The sequence below is a fragment of the Colletotrichum godetiae genome, assembly GCF_030913485.1.
Source record: "Colletotrichum godetiae strain CBS 193.32 chromosome Unknown BDP55scaffold_35, whole genome shotgun sequence".
NCBI classification, from domain to species: Eukaryota; Fungi; Ascomycota; class Sordariomycetes; order Glomerellales; family Glomerellaceae; genus Colletotrichum; species Colletotrichum godetiae.
Window position 1 is genome coordinate 1 of NW_026851283.1, and position 13,353 is coordinate 13,353.

General features: G+C 52.5%; 4 protein-coding genes across 4 annotated transcripts; 3 read left to right on the forward strand and 1 right to left on the reverse strand.

Moving 5' to 3' along the window:
* On the forward strand, positions 1-865 carry BDP55DRAFT_238445 (uncharacterized protein). The gene has a single exon (XM_060566197.1). The coding sequence runs from the start codon at positions 15-17 to the stop codon at positions 489-491; it is 477 nt and encodes a 158-aa protein (XP_060426771.1). The 5' UTR covers positions 1-14; the 3' UTR covers positions 492-865.
* A 434-nt stretch (positions 866-1,299) lies between these two features.
* On the forward strand, positions 1,300-1,802 carry BDP55DRAFT_634530 (uncharacterized protein; the record flags this gene model as incomplete). The annotated part of the gene is made up of 2 exons (XM_060572673.1): positions 1,300-1,479; positions 1,557-1,802. 2 exons carry the CDS (start codon positions 1,300-1,302, stop codon positions 1,800-1,802), a joined length of 426 nt encoding a protein of 141 aa, XP_060426772.1.
* A 1,284-nt stretch (positions 1,803-3,086) lies between these two features.
* On the reverse strand, positions 3,087-3,631 carry BDP55DRAFT_671737 (uncharacterized protein). Its single transcript, XM_060575477.1, has one exon. The coding sequence runs from the start codon at positions 3,560-3,562 to the stop codon at positions 3,275-3,277; it is 288 nt and encodes a 95-aa protein (XP_060426773.1). The 5' UTR covers positions 3,563-3,631; the 3' UTR covers positions 3,087-3,274.
* A 1,142-nt stretch (positions 3,632-4,773) lies between these two features.
* On the forward strand, positions 4,774-8,188 carry BDP55DRAFT_238477 (armadillo-type protein). Its single transcript, XM_060566198.1, has 2 exons — positions 4,774-5,103; positions 5,169-8,188. The coding sequence occupies exons 1-2, from the start codon at positions 5,002-5,004 to the stop codon at positions 7,911-7,913; spliced, it is 2,847 nt and encodes a 948-aa protein (XP_060426774.1). The 5' UTR covers positions 4,774-5,001; the 3' UTR covers positions 7,914-8,188.
* The last annotated feature ends 5,165 nt before the right edge of the window (positions 8,189-13,353 follow it).

Genomic DNA, 13,353 nt, shown 5'->3' on the forward strand with positions numbered 1-13,353 from the left:
AGGACTATGCCGAGATGGCCGTCAAGGCTCTCCAGCCCGACGGGAAAGTCGTCATTTTCTTCCCGTCCATCACGCAGATCCTCGACTTTGTCACCTGGGCAAAGGACACGGAACAGCCGCTGGTGCAGGACCGCGTCGTAGAGCTGCAGACGTCGACGTCGGGTGATGACATGTTCCAGGACGGCACGGGCGGTCGGAACTGGGATGTTAAGGTTGTGGCTATTCGCAAGGCGATTGAGAGGGGCGAGACGGGCGCGGCGGCGAGGGGGATCGTTTGCCGGCCCAAGGTTGGGTCGCGGGTTGTTGGGGGTGGCTTCGTTGCGGTCTTTACCAAGTTGCCTCAGACGGCTGCCAAGCTGGAGGAGAACACGGATGAGGTGGCACCTGTCCCAGAGACTACAACTATCTCTGAGATTGCATCTGTGTCTGAGGTTGAGTTGTTGCCTGAGACTGAGGCATTGTCTGGAAAGGAAGCGCCAGCAAGCTCATAGAAGTGAAATTATCAGCGCGGAAGCCATGAAGGAGAAGAGCGCAAGCTAGTGGGGTCTTCATACCTCCTCCGCCTGCTCTTCCTGTAGGATGTTTTTACGATGATTGTATATATAATGGTAGTCTTGATACACCGCATAGAGAAAAGAAACAGACATAGACAACTTCCGCCATAAGCAGAACAGAGATTGGTTCATTCATGTCAACTTCGGTAAAGTGGAAGAGCAAAAGATCGTGGAAGCCGACCAATCCTCGAGATGGATCTTGATCCCTCACAAGCTTGAGGACATGTAGATAAAACAAAAAACATACAACACCAAGTATTCGCTGGTCGTCACCGACCCAACTACTAATCCGGCCCTCATTGGCTTATCTATGGGAGAGCGGACGGGATCCCGAGTTTTCCAATGGGTATGGTCGTATGTGACAGCTTGACGAAGCCAAGTTGATTATATCGTGACTAGAACGCAAACGACCTTCCAGCCCATCGCAGAGCTGTTCCCAGTGCACAATGACTATCATTTCTAGTTCTCGTTCGATCCTCACTGAGATGGTCGTTTCAATATGACTGTAAGAAGTGAAGTTTTTCTGCGCTGACAAGCACTACATGGTGTCGCGAAGTAAATATCCCAATTATTTAGGGTTCACATGGTGGTGTTGGAGATCACAGTGCAAATACAGTGCGCATTCGTATCTCGGCACGAATCCCTCTACTCCACACTCCATGGCGTTTACATCTCCAACCTCACTCGATCAACTTCAAGCAACATTCTCACCCAGCTAGAACGATCCTCACTGGAAACTTACAAAATGGCTCCTATGAGTATCGCCACGCAGCTCTCCATTCCGTTGCCCCGCTCCCTCGATACCCGCATCCATATCCACCTGAGCACCAAGGCCAAGGTGGCAACCCTCTTCCTGACCTCAGTGACGCAAGACGAACAGTCGGGACCGGCAGCACTTGGCTCGTTTGTATACGCATTGCCAAACGTATTTTCCATCCCACATACCACCAAAACTGACAAACTTATCAATACGACCTTTTGTTTACTGACACACGCATACAGAGACTTGAGCCGGCTCAGCCCGTCTCAACGGCCATTTACTCGGTGGAGTCAACGCTGGAGTTCACGACGAGGATGGCCAAGCTGCTAGCCAAGAGGGCCAACATGCCCGTTTACGTCGGCTGCTCCATCAATCTCGGCGGCGCGGCCATGAGTCTCTCGGTGGAGGAGGAGATGGAGGCGTTCCGGGCCATCGTCGACGTCGTCACAGCGAAGCTCAAGGGAGAGCCCTTGGTGGACGGTGCCTGAACACACCCAGCTCGCAGTAACAATTTTATGGCTCAAGGGATGCTGGCCTATAGATTTGCGTCACACAGTTCATTTCCGCCCGTGTCTACCGCATTTGTCGATCGCCACTTGCGATCTTTGAAGGGAGCGGGAGCGGGAGCGGGAGCGAAAGGGGCGAGGCCTCGCTGCTTGCAACTTCCTGGAGCGGATGGGTGACAGTCACACAGGGCTTAGGGAGTGAACATGCGGCGTGCCGGGCTCATGAGGGGGCCCCGGTGTCTGGAGGCGGCGGACCGAGGGATGAACGCCCACTTGTGGCTTCGGGCTGTTCAACTGCAAGAAGGAGGGAGAGGCACATCATCACGAACCGGCGAGAAGTCTGCACGGCGCGACGGATGTTATCGAGACAACAGCTATACCCAACGTCATAGACAACAAGGACCTTCATCTCCAATTCTCCGAGGTTGCTATGACAGCGTGCGCAAATAATGCAAATGACCTAGATGGGACGTTCGGCAGGCGACATCTCGGACCATGGCGCCCGGTGTTTTCGAAGTTTGTGTTCTTGTTCTGATCTCATGTCACTGATTTTCGTGGTCGACGTTTTGGCTTCCTTCTGGAATCTCTGGAATGTGCTTGCTGTCCGAGTCTAGAACGTGGCTAAGACGCGCCCGAGCAATCTGAGCTCTTGTCGTCCGTTGATTTCCGCCACATGGATGTTGATTAAGATTGTTTTGTCTTGTTTCGTGGTAGAAGTTCGGCTCATGTCTTCTTTTCTTGCGGAAGAACAACTTTGAAGAATTGAGGTACGGATGCGCTCTGACGGGTGTCACCGGATCTGCACGTAATACCTTGAACCTGGGAACCTCGAGCTGAAGAGCGGCAAACTTCGTTGAGTCGGCCGCAAATCGACGGTGATGACTCGCGAAGGCGACAAGTCTGGGAACCTGTGCGACCTAGCATTCTCCTTTTGACAACTCCCCCGTCAGGACTGAGAGAGGTTTGACGTCTTGACGGCTTGCGATTATAAAGTCCACCTTCGAAAGGGGGGCGGATACTGGGCGGAAACCCCCTTGCGGCGTCAGGTTGAGCCCTCGGGGTTTGATCCTCGTCTCCTTGCCCCCGATCTAAGGATTCAACAGACCCAGAGTTGTCGAGAGGACAGTATTCGTTACGATTGGCAATTAGGAGGGAATCTTGTCACTTGCGGTGTGCACGAAAGAAAGGTTTCCTCTGTGCGACGTTTGTGGAGTCCCACCGCATTTTCTGGCAACGTTGGGAAAAAAAAAAAAGATGCAAGCAAATGCCCGTACTCAAGGGGTTGACCGTTGCAGGGATCGGCCAACTTGTGTTTTCCTATGTGTTCCGTGCCCGTTGTCCAAGTCTCTCTCTACCTTGCCGAAGATCATGTACTAGTTCAAAATACTCAACTCAATCCTATCTAAGATACCTTCAGGTAGACTTGAGGTATTGGGGTACTTCCTACCTACTGTTCACTCTCGAGGCAAGTAGGGCCTGGCCAAATACCTAGAAGATCCAAGAAGCTTTCCTTTGAATTCCAGCGCACGGCAAGAGCAAGAGTGACCCACGTGCTGTCTGAGATAAAAGTGAACCCTGGCAGGAACGACAGACTTTATCGACATGGCGTGGTGGGGGAGAAAGAGCCTGCCCCATCTGGTCGACGCAGGAGGAACGAGGGGTAGAAAGGAGCACGAGCCATAGGGACTGCAACTCCGTGAAGTACCTAGAGAAAGTATCCAAATGTCCACAAGTCCCATCATCCATGAGGTGAGCTCAGGATTTTTTTCTCCTCATGGTGGGCAGCAGTGCAGCTGTGGAAGGACCTGGACTGGACGGACTGTGAGACCGACACATATTGGCGGAAGGGCCGACCAGCAGGACCACCTTTTACACCTTCCCTCTGCCGTTTGCAACCGTCTTGATCCTCACGTCCGTCACCGTCACCGTATTGTTTCCCGGTTTCTAACTGTCTGCCAGTTTCGACTTCTTCCATCCATTCCATCGGATTTCTCCTGATTCCGTCCTTAGAATCGCCCCTGCCTCTCCAAACCCCAACCCCATTCATATGCCCACTTGACAAGTTGTGAACTTCAATTTCACAGTCTGTTTTCCTCAGCATCAAATGGTGAATAAGGTATATGCACCCCCATAGGTGTTTAGATGCTGGGGACAACGAGGAAACGCTTATGATTAGCAAGGAGAGGACAGACAGTCGATACGCATGTGTTCTTTTACACGACACTGATACGCAAATGACAGCACAACACATTAAACTTTGGTATTTTCATCGCCACAACTGTTGGGATGGGAAGACCTCAGATACCTCAGAGGAGAGGGTACGGACTGGCTGAAATTAGTACTTCCCGCGCCTCTCACTCGCACATGTGCATCAGAGGTGCCTCTGCCTCTTCCCCCTCTTCACCACCTCCTTCCTTGCCTGCCTCACCTGCTCAGGTCATTCAAACGGAGAACAGACGCCTCAAACTGTCCATCTCTCTCTCTCTCTCTCTCTCTCACACACACACACGCACAGAAAGCAGCCATCTGGGGGTCAAGACGCCTAGGTACATTTACCTGCCTCTGTATCAAGGTAACATACCACTGAGCTGCCCGTGAAGTGAAAGGTGCAGTGCGGCGTGCCCTCGCTACGGTCTACCTGACCTTACTGAGTACCGTACTGGATGGGCCCAGATGCGCTACGACGGACCACTAGCGCTGCGACTCTGGACTTTGGACCGGGGACCTTCAACTGATCCCACCTCTGCGCGAGGTACCTTCTCTCAAGTCGCAACTGCTCTTCTCTGCCCGCTTAAAATACCACGTCCAAGGTACCGTTAGGAGGCGGTCTCGTCCAGAGGTACCTTGCCTATTACCCGCTACTCCGCCGCACCATAGTTATCGCGAAAAAAAAGCTGACAGGCCGACCCCACCATTTCATCAGTCAGTGTGTTGCCAGTCGCCAATGTCAACGCCCACTGCCCTTACTACCGACCGTGGCCCTGGCCGAACAACTTCAACGACTGCCCCTCTCTACCTTACCCTCCCGCCGTGCTCGACAACCACCCGACCGACCGACCTCACATCATCGCTCCGTCGCTCGAATCCTCCCCCGATTCTCGACCACCTGACAAGTCGCCAACCTCTATTTTTTTTTGTTCAACTCTTCTTTTTCCAAATTATCCCCAGATAGGCGCCAGTCATGGCCTGGCAGCCGGCCCCAGAGTCCTTGAGCCAGCTGGCTGCTTGCCTCAAGGACTCGCTCAGCGGATTCGACAAGAATGCGCAGAAGCAGGCAGAGATCGTGAGTTGCCCACCATTCGTCCCGCTTGCCCCTTGCGACACTTACTAACTGCCATTGATGCGCAGATGCTCACGCAGGCCAAGGCCTCTCCCGACTTCAACAACTATCTCGCATACCTTTTCTCCAGCGCCGATCCGCCCCAGGGTGTACAATGCTCTGCCCAAGACTTCCACCTCGTGCGCTCTGCTGCTGCCATCATGCTGAAGAATAATGTGCGCACCAACTACAAGCAGATTCCCGAGAGCAGCTTGGCCCTCATCAAGATGGCCATTCCCCTCGGTATCCAGGACAAGAACTCCCAGGTCCGTAATTACGCCGGCAACATCGCGACCGAGATCATCAGGAGAGGCGGTATCTTGAGCTGGCCTGAGTTGCTCCCCCAGCTGCTCAGTCTCATTTCCAACGAGAACGGCCAGGTTTCCAACGAGGGCCAGGAGGGCGCAATGTCCGCCATGGCCAAGATTTGCGAGGACAACGTCAAGGTTCTGGAGCGTGAGCACAACGGCCAACGCCCCCTGAACTTTTTGCTCCCCAAGTTTATCGAGGCCACTAAGAGCGAGCTGCCCAAGGTCCGCGCAAAGGCCCTGACTGCCATCAACGTCTTCACTCCGCGCAAGTCTCAGGCGATGCTCAACAACATTGACAGCCTGCTGAACCACCTCTTTACCTTGGCTGGCGACCAGCACCCCGATGTGCGCCGCCAGGTGTGCCACGCCTTCGTCCAGCTAGTCGAGACCCGCCCAGACAAGCTGCAGCCCCACATTGCTGGCCTCGTCGACTACATCATCACCCAGCAGAAGAGTGATGACGAAGATCTAGCATGCGAGGCTGCCGAGTTTTGGCTGGCCGTGGGCGAGCATGAGGACCTGTGGCGCTCCCTGACGCCATACCTCGACAAGATCATCCCCGTATTGCTGGAGTGCATGGTCTACAGTGGGGAGGACATTGCCCTTCTCGGTGGTGCATCAGACGACGAGGAAGAAGAAGACCGCGAGGAGGACATCAAGCCGCAATTCGCCAAGAAGTCGGCGGCCAGGGGTAAGGGTGGCGAGGCCTCAGCCGATACTGCCCAGAACGGAAATGCCTATGAAAAGCTGGCTAGCATGGATGACGATCTGGAGGAGGGCGAGATCGACGACCTTGACGATGGCGACGAGAACCCCGACGAACGTTGGACTATCCGCAAGTGCTCCGCCGCTGCCCTCGACGTCTTTGCGCGTGACTTTTCCGACCCTGTCTTCACTGCGATCCTGCCCTACCTGACGAGCAACCTCAAGCATGAGGAATGGCAGTACAGAGAGGCCGCTGTCCTGGCCCTCGGCGCAGTCGCCGAGGGAACCATCAATGCCGTTACCCCCCACCTGCCGGAGCTTGTACCCTACCTCCTCTCACTCCTCGGAGACAACGAGCCCATCGTCAGGCAAATTACCTGCTGGACGCTCGGCCGCTACTCACAGTGGGCTGCGAACCTCGATCAGAACCAAAAGGTCACTTACTTCGAGCCCATGATGGAAGGCATCCTCCGCAAGATGCTCGACAAGAACAAGAAGGTCCAGGAAGCTGCGGCGTCCGCTTTCGCCAACCTCGAAGAGAAGTCCGGCAAGGTTCTCGAGCCCTACTGCATCCCTATTCTGCAGCAGTTCGTCCAGTGTTTTGCCCGGTACAAGGACAGAAACATGTATATCTTGTACGACTGCGTCCAAACCTTGGCGGAGAATATTGGTCCCGTTATTGCTCAGCCGGACGCTATGGGCCTCCTGATGCCTGCCTTGATTGAACGCTACCAAAAGGTCAGCGACGACTCGCGTGAGCTCTTCCCTCTGCTAGAGTGCCTCTCTTACGTCGCCATGGCGCTGGGCTCGGCCTTCACCCCTTATGCGCAGCCCATCTTCGTAAGATGCGTCAACATTATCCACACAAACCTCGAGCAAAGTTTGCAGGCTACCAACAACCCAACGCTCGACTCCCCAGACAAGGACTTTCTCGTCACGAGTCTCGACCTATTGAGTGCTATCATCCAGTCTCTTGATGAGGACAAGAAGCAGGAGCTGGTCAGAGGCTCAGAGGGAACGTATTTCGAGCTTCTCGGCTTCTGTCTCGAGGATCCTCAGGACGATGTCCGGCAATCAGCTTACGCCCTGCTGGGAGACTGCGCGAAATACGTTTTCCCTCAGCTTGAGAAGCATCTGAACTCTATTTTCCCCATCTTGCTGAAGCAGCTGGACCTCGACAACATTCTCGACGAGGAGATTGACAGCGGCTTTAGCGTTGTCAACAATGCATGCTGGTCCGCTGGCGAGATCGTCATGGTCAACAGCAAGGCAATCTCTCCTTTCGTCCCGGAACTTCTGCAGCGCTTGGTCGAGATCATTTCGAACCCTGGTGTACAAAACGCAGTCAATGAGAACGCAGCTATTGCTCTCGGCCGCCTTGGTCTTCACAACTCTGAAGCCCTCGCCCCTCTACTGCCGACCTTTGCCGAGGACTTCCTCTCAGCTATGGAGCACGTCGAGTTCCTGGAAGAGAAGGCCACTGCCTTCAAAGGCTTTACCCTGGTCGTTGGACAGAACCCCCAAGCTATGGAGAAGGCGCTTCCCCAGCTCTTCGTTGCCATTGCAAGGTACAAGGAGATTAATATGAGGAGCCCAATCAAGGCCGAACTGCACGAGCACTTCCAGAAGGTCAGCATCACCATCCATCCCACGCGCAGCGATATCTACTTACATAGCCTAGGTTATAAACATGTACCGGGAAATGATTCCTCAGTTCAACGACTTTGTGAACCAAATGCGGCCCGAGGATCAGGGTAAACTTCGCCAGTACTACTCTGCATGATTAGGGCACGTGGACGCTTGAGAGTTTGCGTATGAAGACGACGTTGAACACGAAGAAAAAGGGCCCAGTTTCGAGCGATCTTTCATGATATGACTTGGGGAGGAAAATACCACCGAGGCGTCCTTTACAAATGAGTAACGACGATGCCTTTTGGGAGAAAGAGCAGAGGAGAGGAAGACACATATCAAGGAAGCAAAAACGGCTTGTAATTGGGTCGCAAGAGACGATCGAGTTGAAAGAAAGAATCCGACGGAGTTGCGACGTGAAACAAACACACCTGGCAATCAGCTTTTCTCTGCGACACAAGTGATCGGGGGCAGCTGAGACGGATCGTTTTTCTTTTTTTTCTTTTTCACACAGCATACCGACGGAGCCAGCATCATGTGACGGGGTGTTTAGGGGCAGAGCAGCTTGGAGATGAGACGCTCTTCTTTTTTTTTCTTGGTACACGAGCTATTTGCTTTGTGGCTCGTGGTGGAAGGGTCAAAGTAATGGGACACATTCGGTGACTGGGCGCCTTTCAATCAAGCGCCTGGGAACCGGACAAACTTCAAAGCTTGCTGGGAGCCATTGTGTTCCCGAGGCAATATTTGGAGTGAACCAACACTCAGAGAGAAGGTTGGAGGTTGAACACAACACAACCCGTGCGCAACAGAACAAAACACACGGCCGCCGGTATTGAAATGGGAAGCGAAGGCGTCATGATGCATGCAAAAGACACACCAAAATGGGGCTTTAACCGTCGTAGATAGGTAGATAGGGTAGATAGCTTTAGCATAGGGTTTTGTTACAACGCCAGCTGTCCCCGAGTGGGCGCCGCGCGATATGGAGTTTTGGTATCTTCAGGTGTTGCGAGAGACTATGGTGATTCATGTGGTATTATTGATTATGCGTGAATGCTCTCAGCTACAAATGCCGGTACGCTGGTGGCCAGGGGCGTGGGCTGACTGTTAAGATGTGTATTGCTGTGTGCTTCGGCCTTATGGAAAGACGCGCAGAAGTCGAACTTGGTTCGATAGGGGTTCGGCGTTGATAAGAGCTTGAGTATTACTATGGGACTCCAAGTATGCAATCCACAGGCTGATCCCAGTTTTGACGGCGGGAGGGGGGGTAAAAGGCGTCTATAACAGCAGTCTGGGATCGTTGCGCCTTCATCCAGCACTGAAACCCGAGAATCGAGGATGGAGATTTCAATGTTACGTTGAGCCCGAATACAAAAGTCGCGACCATCCTCCATGTTTTATGCTTCGATCGCGCAAGCCACGGAGCGAGAGGTCACCACACCCTCTTCGTCGGTGCTGGTTTCCCGGGTATTCCTTCATGGTTACTGTCGGGCCGGCGATTAGTACTGGGAGACTGAGGTTTGAAGATAGACGAATGAAGCTAAATGAAGAGGAACGCATCTATATCCCCCCGTCGGCCAGCATAGAACACCTCACTCTGCGCAAATGTATTGAGGCACGTCGCGCACTGGCATGTCCTCTTCGCCATCGAATCAGGCGATGTGCGAAACCTGATCTCTCTCCCTCCCGAGGATGCGATCGAGCTTTTTAAGGCCGATCATGAGGAAGAGGGTTCAGCAAAGGGTATATGACATATGTTGAGATTCTCGCTTTTGAAGACAGAAAGACAAGATCCCCTGCTCCCATGGCATACTCTCGCCAGTGAATCCATTCAAAAATTTGTAGTACTCTTGTTAGTGCCGTGCGCTATAACTTCTGTTTTGTCGGAAGATAAGTATTAAAATGGCCAGAGTTTATGATGGCGAGGACAACTCGCTCGTCGGCATCAAGCAGCTGCCAAGAAGACCCAACTGGCGCATGGCTAACACATACAGCGCTGCGATGGGCTTGAGAGAACCATGTCCGCCTTCACTCTCTATCTCTACACATACTTGACATATCATGCTAGGAATCACTTCACACCTGGTTCAGTGTGTCAACGCAACGCAACTGCCCCGTTTCTATTCACAGGCCTGAGACTGAGAAGGCCCGGTAAATGAAAAGAGCGAGAGAAGTATCGGTGACGCTTGGCAGGCCACAGTGACAAACTCAGCACATTTGAGGTATGGAGGTCTATAAGTCTGTTCTGAGGCATCATCACAAATGGTAAATCAGCGGACTCTCTCAGGGGCCTATATCGCAAAAGGATAAGTCAACTCAGCATATGGTTACGCGCAAACAATGGCTGATCAGCAGACCCCTGAGGCCATGCCCTTTCCTCATTTAACAGAACCCCTATCTCGAGGAGCGTCACCAGGAGTTAATCAACAGTACCATCCACTCCGAGTGATAGGCTTATCAAACAAAAGTATTGGAGCAGCATTGATCATTCGCTTCCTGTTCAAGTGAAAATCGCCTCCCCCTTGCAAGTATGCCCAGCCAGACCCAAGCTTCTAGCCAAATGTAGACGGCCCTATCGGATCGAAGACAAGCGGGCACGAAGAGGCCATCGCCCGACGTGGTCCATAATCTAGAGGTCTATAGGGGTGCCCAACTCTCATGACTACGGAGTACCGCCCGGAGAAAACATGCCTAATCGGTCGAACCACCTGCTCATTTCCTAGTGGAAACACTTGGAACGGTTAGTGGACTCCGAGGAGTTGAGGTGAAAAGGACAGCAACCGAAGAGCTTACGATAAACTCAGACCAGCAATCTTAGAAAGACGAGATACTTCCAAATTTGAAGACTTTCAATGGCCGAGCCTTGGCCATATCGATGACTCTCTGCTACCTGGAATGCATGGTTCTCCAGCCTAGCCAGCCAATACATCAAAATAGCCATCCTAACCCCCTTCTATACGGCCGTTGCATGTCTAGCATCATCACCGCCGTTATCATCATGCAGTAATCTCCAGCCTCGTACTCCGTACTCCGAACATCACTCGCCATCAACCATGATCCACCATCCCTCATTAACCCGCCCGTGCCGTCAAATCCCGCCCAAACCGACAGGGACGCAAAAACCGCATCTAGTCCCCCTTCAGCTGGGCCTCGCCTCGCCTCGCTTCGCCTTACTTTGTCAGGTCACTTCTTGGCCGATCATATGCAATTCTCCGCCTCTTACCAACTAACTAAACAAGCAGCCAGTCAAACCAGCAAAACTAGCCATTCATATCCCGTACATACAATACATAGTCACATAGTACATCAAACCCCTGGGACGTCTAACCTTGTCCCCCCCAACCAACCATTCTCAAACCGTCCCGGTTCCCCCCATCGAGACAGAGTCAGAAGGAATAAGCAACGAGGCAATCAAGCAGGCACGCAAAGAGCTCCGGGTAGAAACACTACACGAACATGGGAATCTATAACCCAGACGACGATCCCCCCCCCCTCTCTAACCAACCCAAAGAAGCTCACATTCTGGTCCTTATTCAGCCCGCACAACTGCAGGGAGGGGGAACCAGCTTCCCTTCCCCAGAATGCATGGCAAGCGTCGGAATACGGATTACACTTTTCGCATTCGATTTCCTAAACCGGACAAGAAATAGTACATGAATAGGAGAGAGACGCAAGGGCAAAAAAAAAAAAAAAACAACGTTGAGAGGTAATTACAGATAGTAATTACAGATAAACATTCGGTTCCGACGGCGCTGGAAAAGAAGAAGAAAAAAATGCAATGGAACAACACTACCGCAAGGTAAACTTCAACGCCAACGAAACGCTAGACCTCGTCAACACGAAAAGCAAATATCTTGCCCCCCCGGTCATTCGCGCATTCGCCTCCCCAACCTCCCCCCGCGCGTCGTCGGCCGTAACATATCATAATTTCAACTAGATCGATCCGGCACAGTTCCAAACGGTTTCAAGCACACCTACGAGAGGCACGCACCCCCACCCCCCCCCCCCTCCCTGTCGGGCTTCTTCTGGCCTGCTTCGTGAAAAAAAAGGGAAAAGAAAACCAGTCGCAACAGACTACTCACTCCCAGCTACCTGGATCTTGCCTCGATCCAGCTAGTGACATGTGATAAATCCAAGAGTTGATATTGAACATTGAGAGAGGCTGAGAGCGACAGAGAGATGGGGTATGTGTGTGTCACATTGCAAAGAGGACCCAAAAGTAATACGCGTCGTCAAACTGGTTTGTATATTTCTTCCACGCACCGAAACAGGCCCAATCCCCCCCCTCGCTCAATGAAGAGGGGGGCGGCAGCAGCGCAAGTCTGCAAAAGCTAGAGCTAACCCTTGTGAAAACCTCATTACAGAAAATCCCGACGCTTTCAAAACAGCATCTCCTTCTTCTCTCTCCAATGGGAGAAGGGAGTAGTAAAAACTCATTAAATCCAAAACTCTTTTGTCCTCGGTTTGCAGCAAAAAAAAGTCCGGCGAGAGGCAAGCCTTCGTCGCGGTACGTCAAATAAAAATCAAAAGATCAATAAGCAAAACACGTGTAAACTCCGCCCAATGCAGTTTGGAGGTTCTCGAGCCCATCCATCCAAGTGTTTCCCTTGTGTTGTTGTGTTGTTGAACTCCTTTGTAACGCCGAGTGTGAGTTGTGCGCGTGGTGTGTTTTGCATCAAACACGAAAACAAATCGCTATGCAAGTTTGGATTGTAAGGTGCCATTGTAATCCGTAAGGAGTGTGGGTGGGTAAATCTTTCTTTCTTTCCCGTCTCTCTATAATTCGAGATGCTTTTTCTTCTGTTGTCGTGAAGTCATAAAAAGGAGTGTGATGCACTGGGTATCGTCCGATATGCCGGTGAGAGTAGGGAACGTCTATGGTTGTTTGTGGTGGATCGGGGGTATCATCTTCGATAATTAAGGAAGGAGTGTCGTCGTAGATTAATGGTGAGGCACTTGTCGCCGTAGAGGTCGTATGTGGTTAGTTGATTGGTTTAAAAAAAAAAAAGGATAGTCGTGGTAATGCGGCGGCGGCTGGCGCCCCCGGATCAACCGGTTGATCTCTGGAAAGGAGTGTGTAGTATACATTGGCGTAATTGTGTCGATGCAGCAGGTATTATTAAAGGGTGTTTCGAAATCAAAGGGGGTCCCAAACGATGGTGATGAAAAAGAACTTGAAGCTGGTGGAGATATGGAAGCAGGGAGCAGGCAGAGAAAAGCCTATGTCTCGCGCTCCTTGCCCTTCTCGCTGTTGAACTGGAAGGTCGGTGTCGATGGCACGCGCTGTTGGTTGCGCGGTGGGAAGGGTGCGCTGACCGACATGGGAGAATCGCCCGTGACGGAGACGGAGGAGGACGGTGTGTGCCGGTGACGTGGGAGAGGCATGCCGCGAGGAACTGGTGACTCGGGAAGGGGGAGCATGCCGAAGAGTTCGGGGTGGAGGAACGGGGATGGGGGCAACGTGTTGAGCGAAGATGAAGCCAAGACGTTGGAATCCTCCGGTGGCGGGTAGGTAGGGGTGGTGGGCATCCTGAGCGGCGGTCAATCCGGCATTCTTTCCAAGCGACAATTG